The sequence below is a fragment of the Gobius niger genome (assembly GCF_951799975.1).
Source record: "Gobius niger genome assembly, chromosome: 8".
NCBI classification, from domain to species: Eukaryota; Metazoa; Chordata; class Actinopteri; order Gobiiformes; family Gobiidae; genus Gobius; species Gobius niger.
The window spans coordinates 3,183,903-3,201,107 of NC_136859.1; the positions used below are offsets into that span (position 1 = coordinate 3,183,903).

Sequence of the window (17,205 nt, forward strand, 5' to 3'; positions counted from 1 at the left end):
AAACAAAATCCAGGCCATTTTGTTCCTGTTAGCATTAGCTATAAGAAACATTCATTATTGTGCTGCTTTTGCCAAAGTCCAGTTTTAGACATGATTTTCCTGGTTTACTTCCACTAGCCTGACTTTGGTCCTGATTTAAAGGGCACTATGCAACTTTTTATGTTTTTCCACATAAAAAGTTACACAGTGCACCTTTAAGTCTTGTTTTGACATTTCAATCATTAATTTTTATATTGTGCAGCCCTGTCATTATCATTACTGTTTACCAAAAACAACTCCCACTCATTTTCTTCATTGAGAAACGACATAAAACTGCTTGAGATAAAGCTCTGTTTATCTGGATCGTGACCTCCAGGATGAGGTCTGAAACCCGACACCTCCGTACAGTCGCGGCCTTGTGGGGCCCAGATGTGCAGCGCCTCCAGCTGTTTTCCTAAACTCCGCTGTTGTTCTTCTGTAGACAACATTCTGTTTCCACATCTGCCGCCCGTTAGACCCCGTTCATTAGGTTTCTGTTTATGAGCTTTCTTTGGAACAAGACGCTGTTGTTTCGTAACCGCCGCCTTTAGCAACACTTTAACATCTTACTAATCATAAAATAGACCCGCCCTTTAGTCGTTTACGATGAGATATGACTGGAGGATTAGGATTCTGTTAAAGCCCCACAAATCTGTTCACATTTAAACATTTTAAAAAGCCTTTATTTTCAGGGTGTGGACCAATCTGGTCTCTTAACATATAAACATATGAACATTAAACCTAATCTTTACTACAACATGTTTGATTAATTCACTGATTTGTATGTTCAGAGGGATGTTTTAACCCTGACCTGATTTATTGAGTTTTGAATTTCAAAAAAACAAGGTGGAATTGCCTTTTTTACAGATGTTTCCGCTAAAAACAGTTTATTTTAAAACAACAATATGTCCAAAATTTATTAAAGAATGAATTTAAACCTGGCTTTTTTGTCGCCAAAAATATGGGACAGTTTGGATTATAAAAACATAAAACTACAATAAATAAATACATTTTGTTATTAGATAGAAAAACAAAAACTGTGCGGCTAATGATGAACTCATATGGAAAGGGGTCAGAGGTGCACAATAACTTTTTCCATGACGTTTTACTGCGTTTTCCCCAAAGACAGAAATACAGTAAAAATGCAGCTGCAGAGGGACAAGCATGTTTACTTTATGGTTATATTTAAAACATATTTATCGGCCAAAGGTCAGTTTCAATCAGAAGTGGTTAAAGGAAAGACAGATTGTGGATACTGTGTCCTCCTCCATCAAAGAGAGTACAGCCCTTTCTGGAGTGTTCTTCTGTTTCTCTTTTATATCACCTTTAATCCACTGATAATGTGTATTAACCTCGAGGGGGGGGCACAGGTTTAAGAGGGTCTTACCGTTCAGGATGGAGCCCGAGGTGCAGGTCTGAGAACTCCATGACCCCTGCTGGAACTCTTTGGCACGACTCGGGACGAAGGCGGCGACCATGAAGCAGTAGCTCTGTCCCTGGTCCAGGTTCGGAATCTGGGGCAGGTTAGAGTCCACAATCAGGTCTCTCTGTGTGGGACAAAAGGAGAGGTTAGAGTCCACAATCAGGTCTCTCTGTGTGGGGCAAAAGGAGAGGTTAGAGTCCACAATCAGGTGTCTCTGTGTGGGACAAAAGGAGAGGTTAGAGTCCACAATCAGGTCTCTCTGTGTGGGGCAAAAGGAGAGGTTAGAGTCCACAATCAGGTGTCTCTGTGTGGGACAAGAGGAGAGGTTAGAGTCCACCACCAGGTCTCTCTGTGTGGGACAAGAGGATAGGTTAGAGTCCACCATCAGATCTCTCTGTGTGGGACAAGAGGAGGGGTTAGAGTCCACAATCAGGTGTCTCTGTGTGGGACAAGAGGAGAGGTTAGAGTCCACCTCCAGGTCTCTCTGTGTGGGACAAAAGGGCAGGTTAGAGTTCACCATCAGGTGTCTCTGTGTGGGACAGAAGGAGGGGTTAGAGTCCACCACCGAGTCTCTCTGTGTGGGACAAGAGGAGAGGTTAGAGTCTACCTCCAGGTGTCTCTGTGTGGGACAAAAGGAGAGGTTAGAGTCCACCTCCAGGTCTCTCTGTGTGGGACAAAAGGGCAGGTTAGAGTTCACCATCAGGTGTCTCTGTGTGGGACAGAAGGAGGGGTTAGAGTCCACCACCGAGTCTCTCTGTGTGGGACAAGAGGAGAGGTTAGAGTCCACAATCAGGTCTCTCTGTGTGGGACAAAAGGAGAGGTTAGAGTCCACCACCAGGTCTCTCTGTGTGGGACAAAAGGGCAGGTTAGAGTTCACCATCAGGTGTCTCTGTGTGGGACAGAAGGAGAGGTTAGAGTCCACAATCAGGTCTCTCTGTGTGGGACAAAAGGAGGGGTTAGAGTCCACCACCGAGTCTCTCTGTGTGGGACAAGAGGAGGGGTTAGAGTCCACAATCAGGTCTCTCTGTGTGGGACAAGAGGAGGGGTTAGAGTCCACAATCAGGTCTCTCTGTGTGGGACAAGAGGAGAGGTTAGAGTCCACCACCAGGTCTCTCTGAGTGGGACAAGAGGAGAGGTTAGAGTCCACCACCAGGTCTCTCTGTGTGGGACAAGAGGAGGGGTTAGAGTCCACAATCAGGTCTCTCTGTGTGGGACAAGAGGAGAGGTTAGAGTCCACCACCAGGTCTCTCTGAGTGGGACAAGAGGAGAGGTTAGAGTCCACCACCAGGTCTCTCTGTGTGGGACAAGAGGAGGGGTTAGAGTCCACAATCAGGTCTCTCTGTGTGGGACAAGAGGAGAGGTTAGAGTCCACCACCAGGTCTCTCTGTGTGGGACAAGAGGAGAGGTTAGAGTCCACCACCAGGTCTCTCTGTGTGGGACAAGAGGAGAGGTTAGAGTCCACCACCAGGTCTCTATGTGTGGGACAAGAGGAGGGGTTAGACTCCACCACAAGGTGTCTCTGTGTGAGACAAGAGGAGAGGTTAGAGTCCACCACCAGGTCTCTCTGTGTGGGACAAGAGGAGAGGTTAGAGTCCACCACCAGATCTCTCTGTGTGGGACAAGAGGAGAGGTTAGAGTCCACCTCCAGGTCTCTCTGTGTGGGACAAGAGGAGAGGTTAGAGTCCACAATCAGGTCTCTCTGTGTGGGACAAGAGGAGAGGTTAGAGTCCACCACCAGGTCTCTCTGTGTGGGACAAGAGGAGAGGTTAGAGTCCACCACCAGGTCTCTCTGTGTGGGACAAGAGGAGAGGTTAGAGTCCACCACCAGATCTCTCTGTGTGGGACAAGAGGAGAGGTTAGAGTCCACCTCCAGGTCTCTCTGTGTGGGACAAGAGGAGAGGTTAGAGTCCACAATCAGGTCTCTCTGTGTGGGACAAGAGGAGAGGTTAGAGTCCACCACCAGGTCTCTCTGTGTGGGACAAGAGGAGAGGTTAGAGTCCACCACCAGGTCTCTCTGTGTGGGACAAGAGGAGGGGTTAGAGTCCACAATCAGGTCTCTCTGTGTGGGACAAGAGGAGAGGTTAGAGTCCACCACCAGGTCTCTCTGTGTGGGACAAGAGGAGAGGTTAGAGTCCACCACCGCTCTCCACCTTCTTCGATTTACAAGCCCAAGCACGGGTCCAAGTCAAGTCACTTTCACCCAAAACTGAGTCCAAGTCTTCAGAAAAGTCTTTATTCATAGTCAAGGACTAAATCCCCTAAAACGACAGCTGTGAGTGGACAAAATACACAAAACAGTGGGTAACAATGTTAATGGTGCATAAACCGGTTCATTGCCTCGTCCCTTTTGTCCGTGTGACCCAGTACGTACCATCCCTGTGCTGGCCGACTTGTGGTAGGACACCTTGTACTTCAAGTCCTTCTTCAGGACGTCCCGAATGGTCAGCTGCTTGTTCCCTGCATGGATCCCCGTCAGAGGGTCCGAGATGTTCAGCGTCACCGAGCGCTCTGCCACCTTGTGGATGGTGAAGGACACTGCACTCAGCTCACCTGCAGCAGAACATTGAAAACAGTCAATCCTGCGTTCGTGGTTTAGACTCCTGTTCTCTGGCAGAGTGGTTAGCCTTACTCTGCCTGTAGGGGTTGAAGGGAATGGAGTAGGTGTGTGGGAACTCCTCCGGGTCAAAGGCCCCCATCCCCTCAGTCACAACATCAGCCGTGAATGTCCTGGAGAAGAGAACGTTTTTAGTTATTAACTTTAGATGCAGTTGGACCAAGAACCTTCATCATTACGCACATGTCGTGGTACTTGACGTCTTCAGTGAGGTCGCACTCTGTGTGTGATTTCTCGATACATTCAGGGGAGGTGATCCAGTCCCCGTCCTCTCCCCTAAAACAAAAAAAACGTCAATAATGTCTGGATGAAGTGAAAATAAACATTAACACGGTGAGATATGGAGCCCTGGAAGTGACATAAGTGCACAGAAAATGCCGGGGCTTTGGAGATGTCCGTCTGAAATAGCCCCAGATGAAGAGAATGCACTTTTAGAGGAGCTCTTTGCCTAAAACGTGATAGTTTGATCCAGTCACAGCCAGGTGGTTAAGGTTAAGGTGTGCTTTATTATTCTCTGCATTTGACCCTTTTTATTTCCCGATGTGGAGCTGCTGGTCAGAATCACCTGGCTGGAGGATTCACTCATTGTACATGTTTTTAGTGGCGGGGAAACTGGAGGAAACCTACGCAGATAAGGGAGAACATGCTCCACAGAGAAAGGCTGTGAAGCACGAGCGCTGGTGATGACTGTGCAATAATCTCACAGTTATAACAATCGTATCAAGTTAAAGGGATATTTCAGGATTTTTGACATAGGGCCTCATTTCCTAGTCATCCAGAGTGTTGCTGATTTCTGGAGATATTTATTTATGTAATTCACGCAGTTCTTATGTTTGAAGGGTTTCGTGGCGCTAGGCTAGTGCAAGGCTAATGCATGTCTATGGTATCAGCTAGCCTGCATTAAAAACAGTGTGACCCGCTCCACAGTGCACCTGAGGCAAATCACTTACAACACCAGACTAACCATATAAATGTCTGTGTCAATGGAGTCATTTTTGGAATATTCACCTTATTCCGGACGTTCGCGTGGGCGCCGCCATGAATTGTGCCCGCCCCTTTTCTCCTATGTGTTAACATAGATTCAGATTTGAGCGGAGAATATTTTCCCTCGTTCTCCGTTAAAATGAACGGGCTTTGCGCTCGACCGGAAGTGTCTGGAAAAAGAGGTGCCGATACAACGCAAAAAGTGGCAAAAGTGGGCGGGGCGGAATAAGGTGAATAGTATATCACTAAACTGTGATAAACGGCTCTAAGCACGGACTGATGCAGGTTTATCTGAAAGGCCTGTTCGATTCTCAACTCCTTTTTGCTTCTTCAAGTCTGGACCGTTTCCTTTGCACATGAAGCAACAAGTCTCTCTCCAGCACGTCTGTAACTCAGCTGTAAAAGCGTTTTGTTGACTTCAGAAGAACAGTGTGTCTCTTCGCCCCCCAGACCCCGAGCTCTGTTTGTGTGGATGTTTCCGTGGACGCTTCACTCGCGGCTGTTTGGACTAAAGTGTTTACAAAGAGCCGCATCATGGCCGTCTCCAGCTCCATGAGGAAACACTTTAAACACCGAGCTCTGAACGGGCAAACTGTGAAACGATCCGCTCTGTGTTTTCCTCCGGTGGGAGCGAGTGTGAGGACATGAGCGGACTGACAAAAGCATTCCTTCACGGAGGCCGCGGCGACGCTCGCTCGCTCTGTGGTAAAAGCAGACCAGAGGGAGAGCCGGAACTGTTGCTCAATACTTGCCCGTAAGAACTCACTCGGCGTTTGGATAATCACAAAAAGCATCTCAGAACATTCCTGTAAACGTGTGTAATGCTTCAGCGAGGGCTCGGAGGGCAGAGTCTGGGAGAGAGCCAGCCTCAGCCCACTTCGGATCTTTGGGAAAATGTTTCCGAGTGTTGCAAGATTCATAAGAAACAGTCGCGATAAGGAAACCCTGAAGACTCATGGAAATGTTAGACTGTGATAATAAAGCTGTGAGTTATCATGTAGAAACACTCCTAGTCCCTGTGGGGGTGATACAAGTGTTAAAGGGATGAGTGGAGGGTCTTTCATCGCCCCCTGGTGTCTCTGGATAGAAAACCATGTTTGCAACTTGACTGCCACCGGGTCGGAGGCACCAATACACACTAATGGAATCACGAAGAAGAAGCTAACAGGCTAACGGGCAAAGGTAACTGTGGGCTAGCACCACTTAAACAGTATTTACAGCCAAGATTCAGTGAAAAAAATATATTTCCATTGTGTAATTGGATGTACAATATCCCTCTGTCACTTTGTCTTTTCTGTCAGTATTCACTCTCACGGACAATTAATGAGAAAAAACAACTTACTACGACCCCTGCAGTGGCGCTTGTGGCCTCCAGGGGCATGAGTTATGAAGTTTTAACAGGACTGGAGAAGTTAAAGGGATATTTCAGGATTTTTGACATAGGGCCTCATTTCCTAGTTATCCAGAGTGTTGCTGATTTCTGGAGATATTTTTTTTTGTAATTCATGCAGTTCTTATGTTTGAAGAGTTTCGTGGCGCTAGGCTAGTGCAAGGTTAGTGCATTTCTATGGTATCAGCTAGCCTGCATTAAAAACAGTCTGACCCGCTCCACAGAGCACCTGAGGCAAATCACTTCTAACACCAGACTAACCATATAAGTGTCTGTGTCCATAGAGTAATTTTAACCATTTTGCATTTAAAATACCTTATGTTTGAGCAGCATCAGCTTCGTGGTTGTATAAGCTACGCAGCGGCGGAGTGATCTGCTGCTGTTATTGTAATCTCTGTAATGATAATGTTGTTGAGTTTCATTTACTGTTTGAATGTTCAAATGCAGAAGTTGTCATCAATAGAGAAAAGTATTTGCCAAATTTTTATGTAAGACACCCTTCAATGTTTAAATTTATTTCATCAAAGTCAAAATGTGATTAGTAAATTTGGTACATTTTTGAAAGAAGAAAGAAAGAAAGAAAGAAAGAAAGAAAGAAAGAAAGAAAGAAAGAAAGAAAGAAAGAAAGAAAGAAAGAAAGAAAGAAAGAAAGAAAGAAAGAAAGAAAGAAAGAAAGAAAGAAAGAAAGAAAGAAAATAGTCCCTCAGAATGTGATCATTCATGTGATTTGCCACAGGTGCACTGTGGGGCGGGTCAGACTGTTTTTAATGCAGGCTAGCTGATACCATAGAAATGCACTAGCCTTGCATTAGCCTTGCGCCACGAAACTCTTCAATTATAAAAACTGCTTGAATGTCCATTTTCCCTCATTCTCTGTTTAAGTTAACGGGCTTCGCGCTCTTCATAAAGTGTCAATGCAAAGGAAGTGCCGATCCAGAGGCAAAAGTGGGCGTGGCGGAATATGGTGATTATGTAACTTGACATTATATCACTTTAACTAATGCCAATGTGAAATTAAAGCTGCACTATGCAAGGTAATATTAGTGTGTATTTGCCCTTTCAGTGACCTAGTGGCCGTTACCTCCCGGTGGCTCCTGTGATGCTTCAGGATCAACTTTATCTCAGGTTTTTTAGGGTTTCTGGTACATTTTCAGAATGGTATGTGTACGTAACCATGGAGACGGTCAATCAGCAATGAAAACCTGAAGAAACAGTAGGTCCTGGAGTGTCCTACAGGCCAGGGATGGTAAGCAAACCACCCACGCATCTGCTGGGTCAAATACACACTAATCAGCTTTCTCTTCTTTCCTTCTTTCTTTTTTTCCTTCTTTCTTTCTTTCTTTCCTTCTTTCTTTCCTTCTTTCTTTCTTTCTGTCTTTCTTTCTTTCTTTCCTTCTTTCTTTCTTTCCTTCTTTCTTTCCTTCCTTCCTTCCTTCCTTCCTTCCTTCCTTCCTTCCTTCCTTCCTTCCTTCCTTCTTTCTTTCTTTCTTTCTTTCTTTCTTCTTTCTTTCTTTCTTTCTTTCTTTCTTTCTTTCTTTCTTTCTTTCTGTCTTTCTTTCTTTCCTTCTTTCTTTCTTTCCTTCTTTCTTTCCTTCCTTCCTTCCTTCCTTCCTTCCTTCCTTCCTTCCTTCCTTCTTTCTTTCTTTCTTTCCTTCTTTCTTTCTTCCTTCCTTCCTTCCTTCCTTCCTTCCTTCCTTCTTTCTTTCTTTCTTTCTTTCTTTCTTTCTTTCTTTCTTTCTTTCTGTCTTTCCTTCTTTCTTTCCTTCCTTCCTTCCTTCTTTCTTTCCTTCTTTCTTTCTTTCTTTCTTTCCTTCTTTCTTTCTTTCCTTCTTTCTTTCCTTCCTTCCTTCTTCTTCTTTCTTTCTTTCTTTCTTTCTTTCTTTCTTTCTTTCTTTCTTTCTTTCTTTCTTTCTTTCTTTTTTTCTTTTACATAAATAGTTGCATTATTCTATGGTCAGCATTGCTCTTTTATGTTTATTACAGTGGTCTCTCTCTTGGACGCTCCAGGATCACTTGTTTTGTAGGTTTTCTGGTGAGAGAATCCGTCAAACAGTTGATCCTGGAGCCTTGTATAGAGTCTGACCACTCATACAGCCAGTATCAATACTTAAAGCAGTACTAAGTAACTTGTTTACCTTAATAAATCCTCCCCGTAGTCCCTGTGGGGGAAATACAAGTGTTTATGGGATGATTGGAGGGTCTTTCATCTCCCCCTGGTGTCTCTGGACAGAAAACCATGTTTGCAACTTGACTGCCCCCGGTCCGGAGAAAGCAATACACACTAATGGAATCACGAAGAAGAAGCTAACATGCTAACGGGCAAAGCTAACTGCGGGCTAACGTCACTTTAAACAGTATTTACAGCCAAGTTTGAGTGAAAAGCCTTTCCTGTCGGCGTAGTATTTACTTTTCAAGACAATTAATAAGTTAAAAAATCGTAACTTGCTACTACACCTGCAGTTGCGCTTATGGCCTCTAGGGGGAGGAGTTACTTAGTACTGCTTTAATACCCGACATCGATGCTTACAAAGTAGCCGTTTGGAATCGATTCTTCCATCCCTGTAGTGTTTTGTAAACGTGGAAGTATGTGGTTTTAGAAGAGCGGAGACACATTTTTAGTAGTAGTAGTTTTAGTCAAAGCATGTGACCATATTTTTTTTTTATTTGCATCAGCTCCTGCATTTATCTGTTCTGGTGGTAGATGGTTTATCGTTTGCTCAGGGCAGCGAGCTGAGGGCGAGCAGATTCCTGTCATTTCTGCTGAACTCATGAGTAAGGAGAGACGTGAGGAGTTCGGGACGAGCCACACTGAGTCACCATGAGATCACCATGTCCAGTGTGGGCAGGACACGCTCACACTCACTCGGTGTTGCAAAACTGTTGCTAAGACAAGCTTGTTTATGAGCAAAAAACAAAACAGTTTTACAGAAACAAATCTGAGCAAAGAACAAAGATGTGCTGTGGTGAGAAATGCTCAGATTTATCTCAGTGTTAAATCTGAGCAGGTTTTGTCTTGTCCTGGTCACGCTCTCTGTCCCCAGGTATTCACTCAGCAGCAGCAGCAGTAGTAGTAGTAGTAGTACTAGTAGTAGTAGTATAATATAGAGAGTCCCTATATATAAATCAAATATTCCTATGTCTATCACTCTGTTAATTAACCCCTTAACTCCCACCTGAACCGAGCACATTTTCTCCAGTTTGGCTTTACCCCAGTCCAAAAGCTTCTGGAAAAAAGCTGTGAAAATGGCAACAAAACTGAGACAAAAACAATGACGGAAATGTGACAAAAAAGTGACGAAAGATTGATGAAAAAGTGGCAAAAATGTCCTAAGAAATTGACAAAAAATGGAGAGAGAAAAAATACAAAAATATGATAAAAATTTGACAAAAAATGACAAAAATGTGATTAAAAAAATGACAAAAAGTTACAAAAATGAGTTGAACACCCAACAAAAAATGATGGAAAAAAAATCTGATGACGTGAGGAAAAAGATCCTCTCGGTTCAGGCGGGAGTTAAGAGGTTAAACAAATTGAAACGAACTTCTTGTGTGTACATGTTTTTGCTGAAGGCTTTTGGGTCTGGGACAGGGGTGCCCAAAGTGGGGCCCGCGGGCCATTTTGCGCCGGTATGATTAACCTCTTAACTCCCACCTGAACGGATCCCATTTTCTCCTACCCTAATCAAAAAGCTTCTTGGGGAAAAAGCACCAAAACAGCCACAGAAAATGAGAAGAAAACAAGGATGTAAACGCAGCAAAAATGTGACAAAAATTCCACAAAAACTCCACAAAAAAATGGCAAAAACTCAACAAAAAAATGACAAAAACTCAACAAAAAATGACAAAAATTTAACAAAAAAGTGACAAAAACTCAACAAAAAATGACAAAAACTCAACAAAAAAAATTACAAAAACTCAACAAAAAATGACAAAAACTCAACAAAAAAAACGACAAAAATTTAACAAAAAAATGACAAAATCTCAACAAAAAAGTGACAAAAAACTCAACAAAAAAGTGTAAAAAATTGAAAAATAAAAAAATAAATAAAAAAAGGTGACACAGCACAGCAACAACGCGAGGAAAAATATCAGTTTTGTGGGTCTTAGCTTTCAAATGAGGTGTTACACAGGCCTATAGCCGAAGAGGACAGCATGCATTCGGTTTAGGCGGGTGGTAAGAGGTTAATACTAACTCTCTTCCATTCATTCTCAATGGTAAATATTGATGCAGTACACTTTATGGCCACCAGAGTCAAATTGGGGGCGCTGTCAGTCTGTGCCATCGGCCCCTCCCACCACCACCAACCACTCACTCACAACATGCATTCTGGCCTATTGTACATGTTTTCAGTGGTGGGGGAGAACACGTAAACTCACAGCCCAGTAGCAGTAGTATTAGTAGTAGTGGTAGTAGAATTAGTAGTAGTAATAGTAGCAGTACTCACTCAGACAGTGCGACAGTGTAAGTGTAGTCCGAGGGCTGCACAGACCACTTCAGGACGGTCTTGAAGTCCAGAGAAACCCAGTGCACGTTTTCTGCTTTGGGCGGCTCCGAATCTGTAAGAAACAACAAAACACGTTATGCACGGGTTTGCTTTGATACTGTAGATGAACACACACACCCCTAACACCAAAACAACAACAGTTTTACATAAATAAACCACACGTGCCTCAAGTGCCACAACACCAGGTCTGATCTGAGTTTTAAGGAGACATTTCCATCGTGTGTCAGTCTTTACCTCCTGATGATGCTCCTTCTGGAGCCACAGCTCAGTCCAAAAGAAAGAAGCGCATTTCACAGGGCGCAGAGCAACTTTTATTTGTTTTCCAATTCAGCCGCTCCAAGAATCCTGCAGCTGTAGCGCAAATGTTCCAATACGCTACAGTTTTCTTGCAGCTGCTTCATAACTCTGCAACTCCTCCGCAGCCGATATGACAGTTTCTGATCAATTAAATCCTGTGCATTTCGTAACTTTGCGCATTTGAACGGTGTCCAACGCGAGGCTGCTCCTCTCTGTCCCGCCCGCTCACCTTGGATCTGCAGTGAGTGGCTGCAGCAGCGGAGGGACACTTTTATTTCTTTAATCTTTATTATTATACGGCTCTTCACAACGTAAGTAGAAGCTGTTGATTTGAATGGGATTTCCCAACGTTCTACCAGTCATTATTTTCTGATAAAGGACCTCTGGAAAAATAATGACGCTGCCAATGGCAACGGAGTCGGTGTTTTCATATCACTCCGCACGTACGTAGTAGCGACACTATCTGTCCCTGTCACTGAGAGAGAAGTTGGGGGAATTGCTCGTGAAGTTAGCGTGAGTCTGGATTTCAACTTACCCAGAGATTCACCACCATTACTCCAACTGCGCCTTCAACTAAGTAGCTAGGCTAGCTACTAGCCTTGCTGCTTCTAGCCTAGCAAAACGTTGCAGAGCAACGCGCAAACGTTTGGGAACTATTTGTTGCGGAAGTCATTAAATAAACCTTTCGACCTTCATAAAAGTGTACGAAGTTTATGTTGTGTGTGTTCAGTTGGCAAAATAAGCGGGAAAATATATAGAACGCTGGTCATTATCGGGAAAATAAGCACCGACAGGGCGAAACAAGACCCCTCTGCTTTCTGCGTTCTATACATTATCCCTTACTTAAACATTGCGCTGCATCAGCATGTTACGCGTGTACAAGAGAACCCTCCCTCGCAAACCACCGCCTTCCGCAGGCCTGGGGAAAGCATGGGGAGGGGGCGGCACCACAACATGCGAGTCTGTCCCCCCTTCCTGTCCCCTTTTTGCGCCAGGTCTGACACTGAAGATTGCAAGGAGCGGCGCCGTCTGCGCACTCGTCTGCTCTACAGCCTGCGCCACGAACCACAAGATCTGGCCCTTAATGTTTGTGTTTGTGCTGAACTTATTCCCCGCATGTGTTTCTGCGTCGTCTCCAGCTGCCGAGCCTCCAGAGCCCCACCCCAAAACACAAAGCTCCTAAAGCCTCCAGAGAAGCAGCTGAGGGCGAGTCCAGAGAAACAGCTGAGGGCGAGTCCAGAGAAACAGCTGAGGGCGAGTCCAGAGAAACAGCTGAGGGCGAGTCCAGAGAAGCAGCTGAGGGCGAGTCCAGAGAAACAGCTGAGGGCGAGTCCAGAGAAACAGCTGAGGGCGAGTCCAGAGAAACAGCTGAGGGCGAGTCCAGAGAAGCAGCTGAGGGCGAGTCCAGAGAAGCAGCTGAGGGCGAGTCCAGAGAAGCAGCTGAAGGCGAGTCCAGAGAAACAGCTGAAGGCGAGTCCAGAGAAGCAGCTGAGGGCGAGTCCAGAGAAACAGCTGAGGGCAAGTCCAGTCCACGCGGGTCAGGAAATGTATCAAAGGGAAAAGGTCCATCAGTGAGAGTGAGTTCACACGCTCGGAAAAGCCCAAATCACATCCAGGTGCCCGGGCGCAATTACGGAGATCTAATCTGAGAAGCGTGTGAGGCTGAAGCGCCGACGGCCTGAAGCCGGGCTGGGTGAAGGCAGGGATGTGGAAACAGTGGTTAGACGGAGTTAAGAGTCGCCTCAAGGGGAGGTTTTTAATGATGCTTTGTCAGAGTTGCATCAAGAGTCGTCGAATTGTGCCAAAAACAACGGCTTGAAAGTCATTAAAAGAATCAAACTGGAATCTGATGGAGCTTTGTGGGAAATTAGACGAGACTAGACTTTATCAGGCTAAAAACTCAGTCTTATCTTGGACCTATTTCTTTTGTTCATGTCATGTGTCATTACTAGGCCTGTCACTCGTGCATGACGGCACTTCTGACCCGAATTCACTCTGTATAGTCCCTTTAACCTCTTAACTCACGCCTGAACCGAGAACATTTTCTCCAGTTCAGCTTTACCCAAATCCTGTAGGCCAGTGTAACGCCTCATTTGAAAGCTAAGATCTACAAAAGTCATCTAAATGGATCTTTTCCCTCACGTCATCATGTTTTGGGGGGGTTTTCAACTAATTTTTGTAACTTTTTGGTAATTTTTTTGTCAAATAGTAAATTTTTTGTCACTTTTTGTCACATGTTCATCATTTTTTTTGTCATTTTTTTGTCATTTTTTTGTCAATTTTTTGTGATATATTTGCCTCTTTTTCATCATTTTTTCGTCATTTTTTTCTAAATTTTTCATCATTTTTTATCAATTTTTTGTCAGTTTTTTGTCAGTTTTTTGTCTAAATTTTCTGACTTTTTTGTCACATCGTTTTTTGTCAATTTTTGGGTCATTTTTTGTGACATATTTGCCTCTTTTTAATCATTTTTTCGTCATTTTTTTGGTACATTTTTCATCATTTTTTTTATCACTTTCTGTCATTTTTTGTCTATTTTATCAATTCTTTGTCAATTTTTCGTCAATTTTTTGTCTAAGTTTTCTCACTTTTTTGTCACATCTTCATCATTGTTTTCGTCTCAGTTCTTTCACGATTTTCTCACCTTTTTTCCAGAAGCTTTAAGACTGGGGTAAAGCCAAACTAGAGAAAATGTGCTCGGTTCAGGTGGGAGTTAAGGGTTTAAAAAACACTATATATTATCAATCCACCATGCCGCTGCTCAGGTGCACTAAAACCAAATAATGCAATAAACTATTTGCAATTTCAGCTAAATATACATTTTGTACATGTTATAATGTACAGGGTTGATGTTGATCCAAAATGTAAATGTAAATGCCTTTTTCTACGAACTGCATTTATAGTTTCTGTGTTCCATTGTTTTCCTGGATACTTTTGTGCTTCTTTGCTGTGTTTTCGTGGCGGTTCAGTGAATGTTTTTTTACTGCAGAGTCCGTACTATAACCACGCAGGGCCCAGGTTTTTTAAAGTAAACAAACTGCTTTACAAATGTCTTCTTCTGAGACACTGAAAATGGTAAATGGTCTCAACATATACAGCGCCTTTCCACCTACATTAGGCACTCAAAGCGTCCCCCACTCAGGGACAAACCCAGGATGGCTTCGAATGACACGGGGGAAACCATTGAAAATCCTTTTGGTATAACACTCTTGAATAATAATAACAGCTCTAAAAAGCATGGGAATGAGTCGCCCCTTCAACACCGCACCTCCAGCATGCCTCTCCACTTCCCTAGTGTCTTTTTTGTGCTGCAGTAATGAAAAAACACAGTATATTTTCCTTGTTGTTGTCCAATTGTATTTGGCCCAGCTGATCTTTTAACCCCTGAACCTGAACCGAGCACATTTTCTCCAGTTCGGCTTTACCCCAGTCCAAAAGCTTCTGGAAAAAAGGTGTGGAAATAGCAACAAAACTGAGACGAAAACAATGATGGAAATGTGACAAAAAAGTGAGAAAAACATTGATGAAAAAGTGACAAAAATGTGACAAAATGTGACCAAAAAAATGAAAAAAAATTGACAAAAAATGACAAAAAAAATTACAAAACTTTGACAAAAAATGGACGAAAAAATGACAAAAATGGGACAAAAAAATGACAAAAAAATGACAAAAAATTACAAAAAAAATTACAAAACTTTGACAAAAAATGGACGAAAAAATGACAAAAAAATGACAAAAAAATGACAAAAAATGGACGAAAAAATGACAAAAAATTGACAAAAACTACAAAGACAAAAATGTGATAAAAATGTGACAAAAAATGACAAAAATGTGATAAAAAATTGACAAAAAAATTACCAAAATTTGACAAAAGGAAAATACAAAAAATTGACAAAAAATTGACGAAATGTGACAAAAAAGTTAGAAAAATGAGTTGAATACCCAACAAAAAAATCTGATGACGTGAGGAAAAAGATCTTCTCGGTTCAGGCGGGAGTTAAGAGGTTAAATACATCTATGTTAACGACAGTACAAGTAGTGAGGCAGTGGAAAACGTGGGCCAGATAAGTTGTGTTTCAACATCACAAGATCGCCGCCTTTTTGAAGTAACATTGAGGAAACATAGTTGTGGGTAGATGATGCAAGAAGCTAAAAAAAGTACTTTGTTGTACCTCAGTAATGCAGTATCTTTGGCTCATTGGAAACATGTGTGAGCTGTTCCCTTGTCCCACAGAACAATCCTCTCCCTTCAAACCCCTCCAGGCCACAACATGATTCAATTTGCCTCAGACTCTGTGGCGTTTCTTACATAACTCCCTCCTCTCCCTCTAATCCTTCTCTTCTTATCAGCTCTCACCTGAGAAAGAGGAGACGACCCCCGCCGACAGACAAACTCCGAACCACAGCTCTAAAAGCAGTAGAAGATCCATTGTGATTCCACTTTCCCCCTGTGTTAGTCCCGCTGCTGCTGCTGCTGCCCCGTCTCTGGCTCCTGTCCCGTGTGGAGATGAGGGGTGCTCTCAGGGAGTCTGCCCGCATTGAGGTCCGGGCTCCTCCCCTCGGTCTGAGCTCCTCCCCCCCTTCAGCAGAGCCACAGCTGCTGCGGCCGAGAGCAGGAACCTGATCCGGGTTCAGCTGCTTTTATGGGTTTACACGGATTCAGACGGTTTGTTCAATGAGAAGTAAGTAAAAGACGAGTGAATACAAAATAATGAATGTGATGTATAAACAGGGAGGGGACAGTGAGGCAGGTTTGAAATGATACTGGTCTAAACATGGACTAAACAGGGGTCAGCATGTCAGGTCCCAGCAGGGGTCCCAACAGAGGGTTTTCTAAAGCGTTTGTTCAGTCCATGTTCAGGATTATTCAGGTGTTGGTTTGCTGCAGTAAATGAGTTTGTTCAGATCAGCGTAGTTGGAAATGTTGTGTTGATCGATCATATGTGAGAGACACTTTTTAACCCCTTAACCCCCACCTGAACTGAGCACATTTTCTCCTGTTTGGCTTTACCCCAGTCCAAAAGCTTCTGGAAAAAAGCTGTGAAAATAGCAACAAAACTGAGACGAAAACAATGATGGAAATTTGACAAAAAAGTGACAAAAATTTGACAAAAAAAATTACAAAGATGTGATAAAAATTTGACAAAAAAGTGACGAATAATTGATGAAAAAGTGGCAAAAATGTCACAAGAAATTGACAAAAAATGTACAAAAAAATGACAAAAATGTGACTAAAAATGACAAATATTCTGATTTAAAAAATGACGAAATAATGACATAAATGTGATAAAAATTTGACCTAAAAATGACAAAAAAAATTACAAAAATGTGACAAAAAATGACCCAAAAAAAAGACAAAAAAGTTACAATGAGTTGAAAAATTGATTAAAAAAATGACAAAAATGTGACAAAAAATGACTAAAATGTGACAAAAAATGACAAATATTTGATTTAAAAAATGATGAAATAATGACAAAAATGTGATAAAAATTTGACCAAAAAATGACCAAAAAATGACCCAAATGTGACAAAAAATGACCCAAAAAAAATAACAAAAAAATGACAAAAATGAGTTGAATACCCAACAAAAAATGATGGAAAAACAAATCTGATGACGTGACGAAAAAGATCCTCTCGGTTCAGGCGGGAGTTAAGAGGTTAAATTCTTTGGGGATAATGTGGTTAATCCTGCTCAGTCCAAAATTTGGAGCATGTTTTTGTTAATTTTCAACGTTCAATCCAATGTAACTTTATTTTCCCCTATGAGACATTTAGTTTCGCCAGCACAACAAACCAGCAACACGAAATCCGCGCAGTAATCTTCACTTTACTGTGCGGATGCCAAACTACTCCTGGTATTATTACGCCTTACAACATAGTCCCCCCTTTTATCCGCTTAGAAAATTAATTGTGCGTAATTATACTTTGTAGTGTAACACTTCACGTAACCATATTTAAATAGGTAAAATGTGGA

General features: G+C 42.8%; 1 protein-coding gene across 1 annotated transcript in view; it reads right to left on the minus strand.

The window, feature by feature from the left end:
- The window catches only part of LOC306966323 (tissue factor-like), an 18,022-nt gene extending 2,349 nt beyond the window's left edge, over positions 1-15,673 (minus strand). The window contains exons 1-6 of the mRNA XM_079561048.1: positions 15,589-15,673; positions 10,875-10,986; positions 4,239-4,331; positions 4,071-4,168; positions 3,813-3,991; positions 1,406-1,565 (exon numbers count right to left, since the gene is read on the minus strand). Of these exons, the coding sequence (XP_079417174.1) occupies positions 1,406-1,565; positions 3,813-3,991; positions 4,071-4,168; positions 4,239-4,331; positions 10,875-10,986; positions 15,589-15,661 (715 nt within the window). The 5' untranslated portion in view covers positions 15,662-15,673. The remainder of the gene's footprint in view (positions 1-1,405; positions 1,566-3,812; positions 3,992-4,070; positions 4,169-4,238; positions 4,332-10,874; positions 10,987-15,588) is intronic.
- Positions 15,674-17,205: the final 1,532 nt, after the last annotated feature.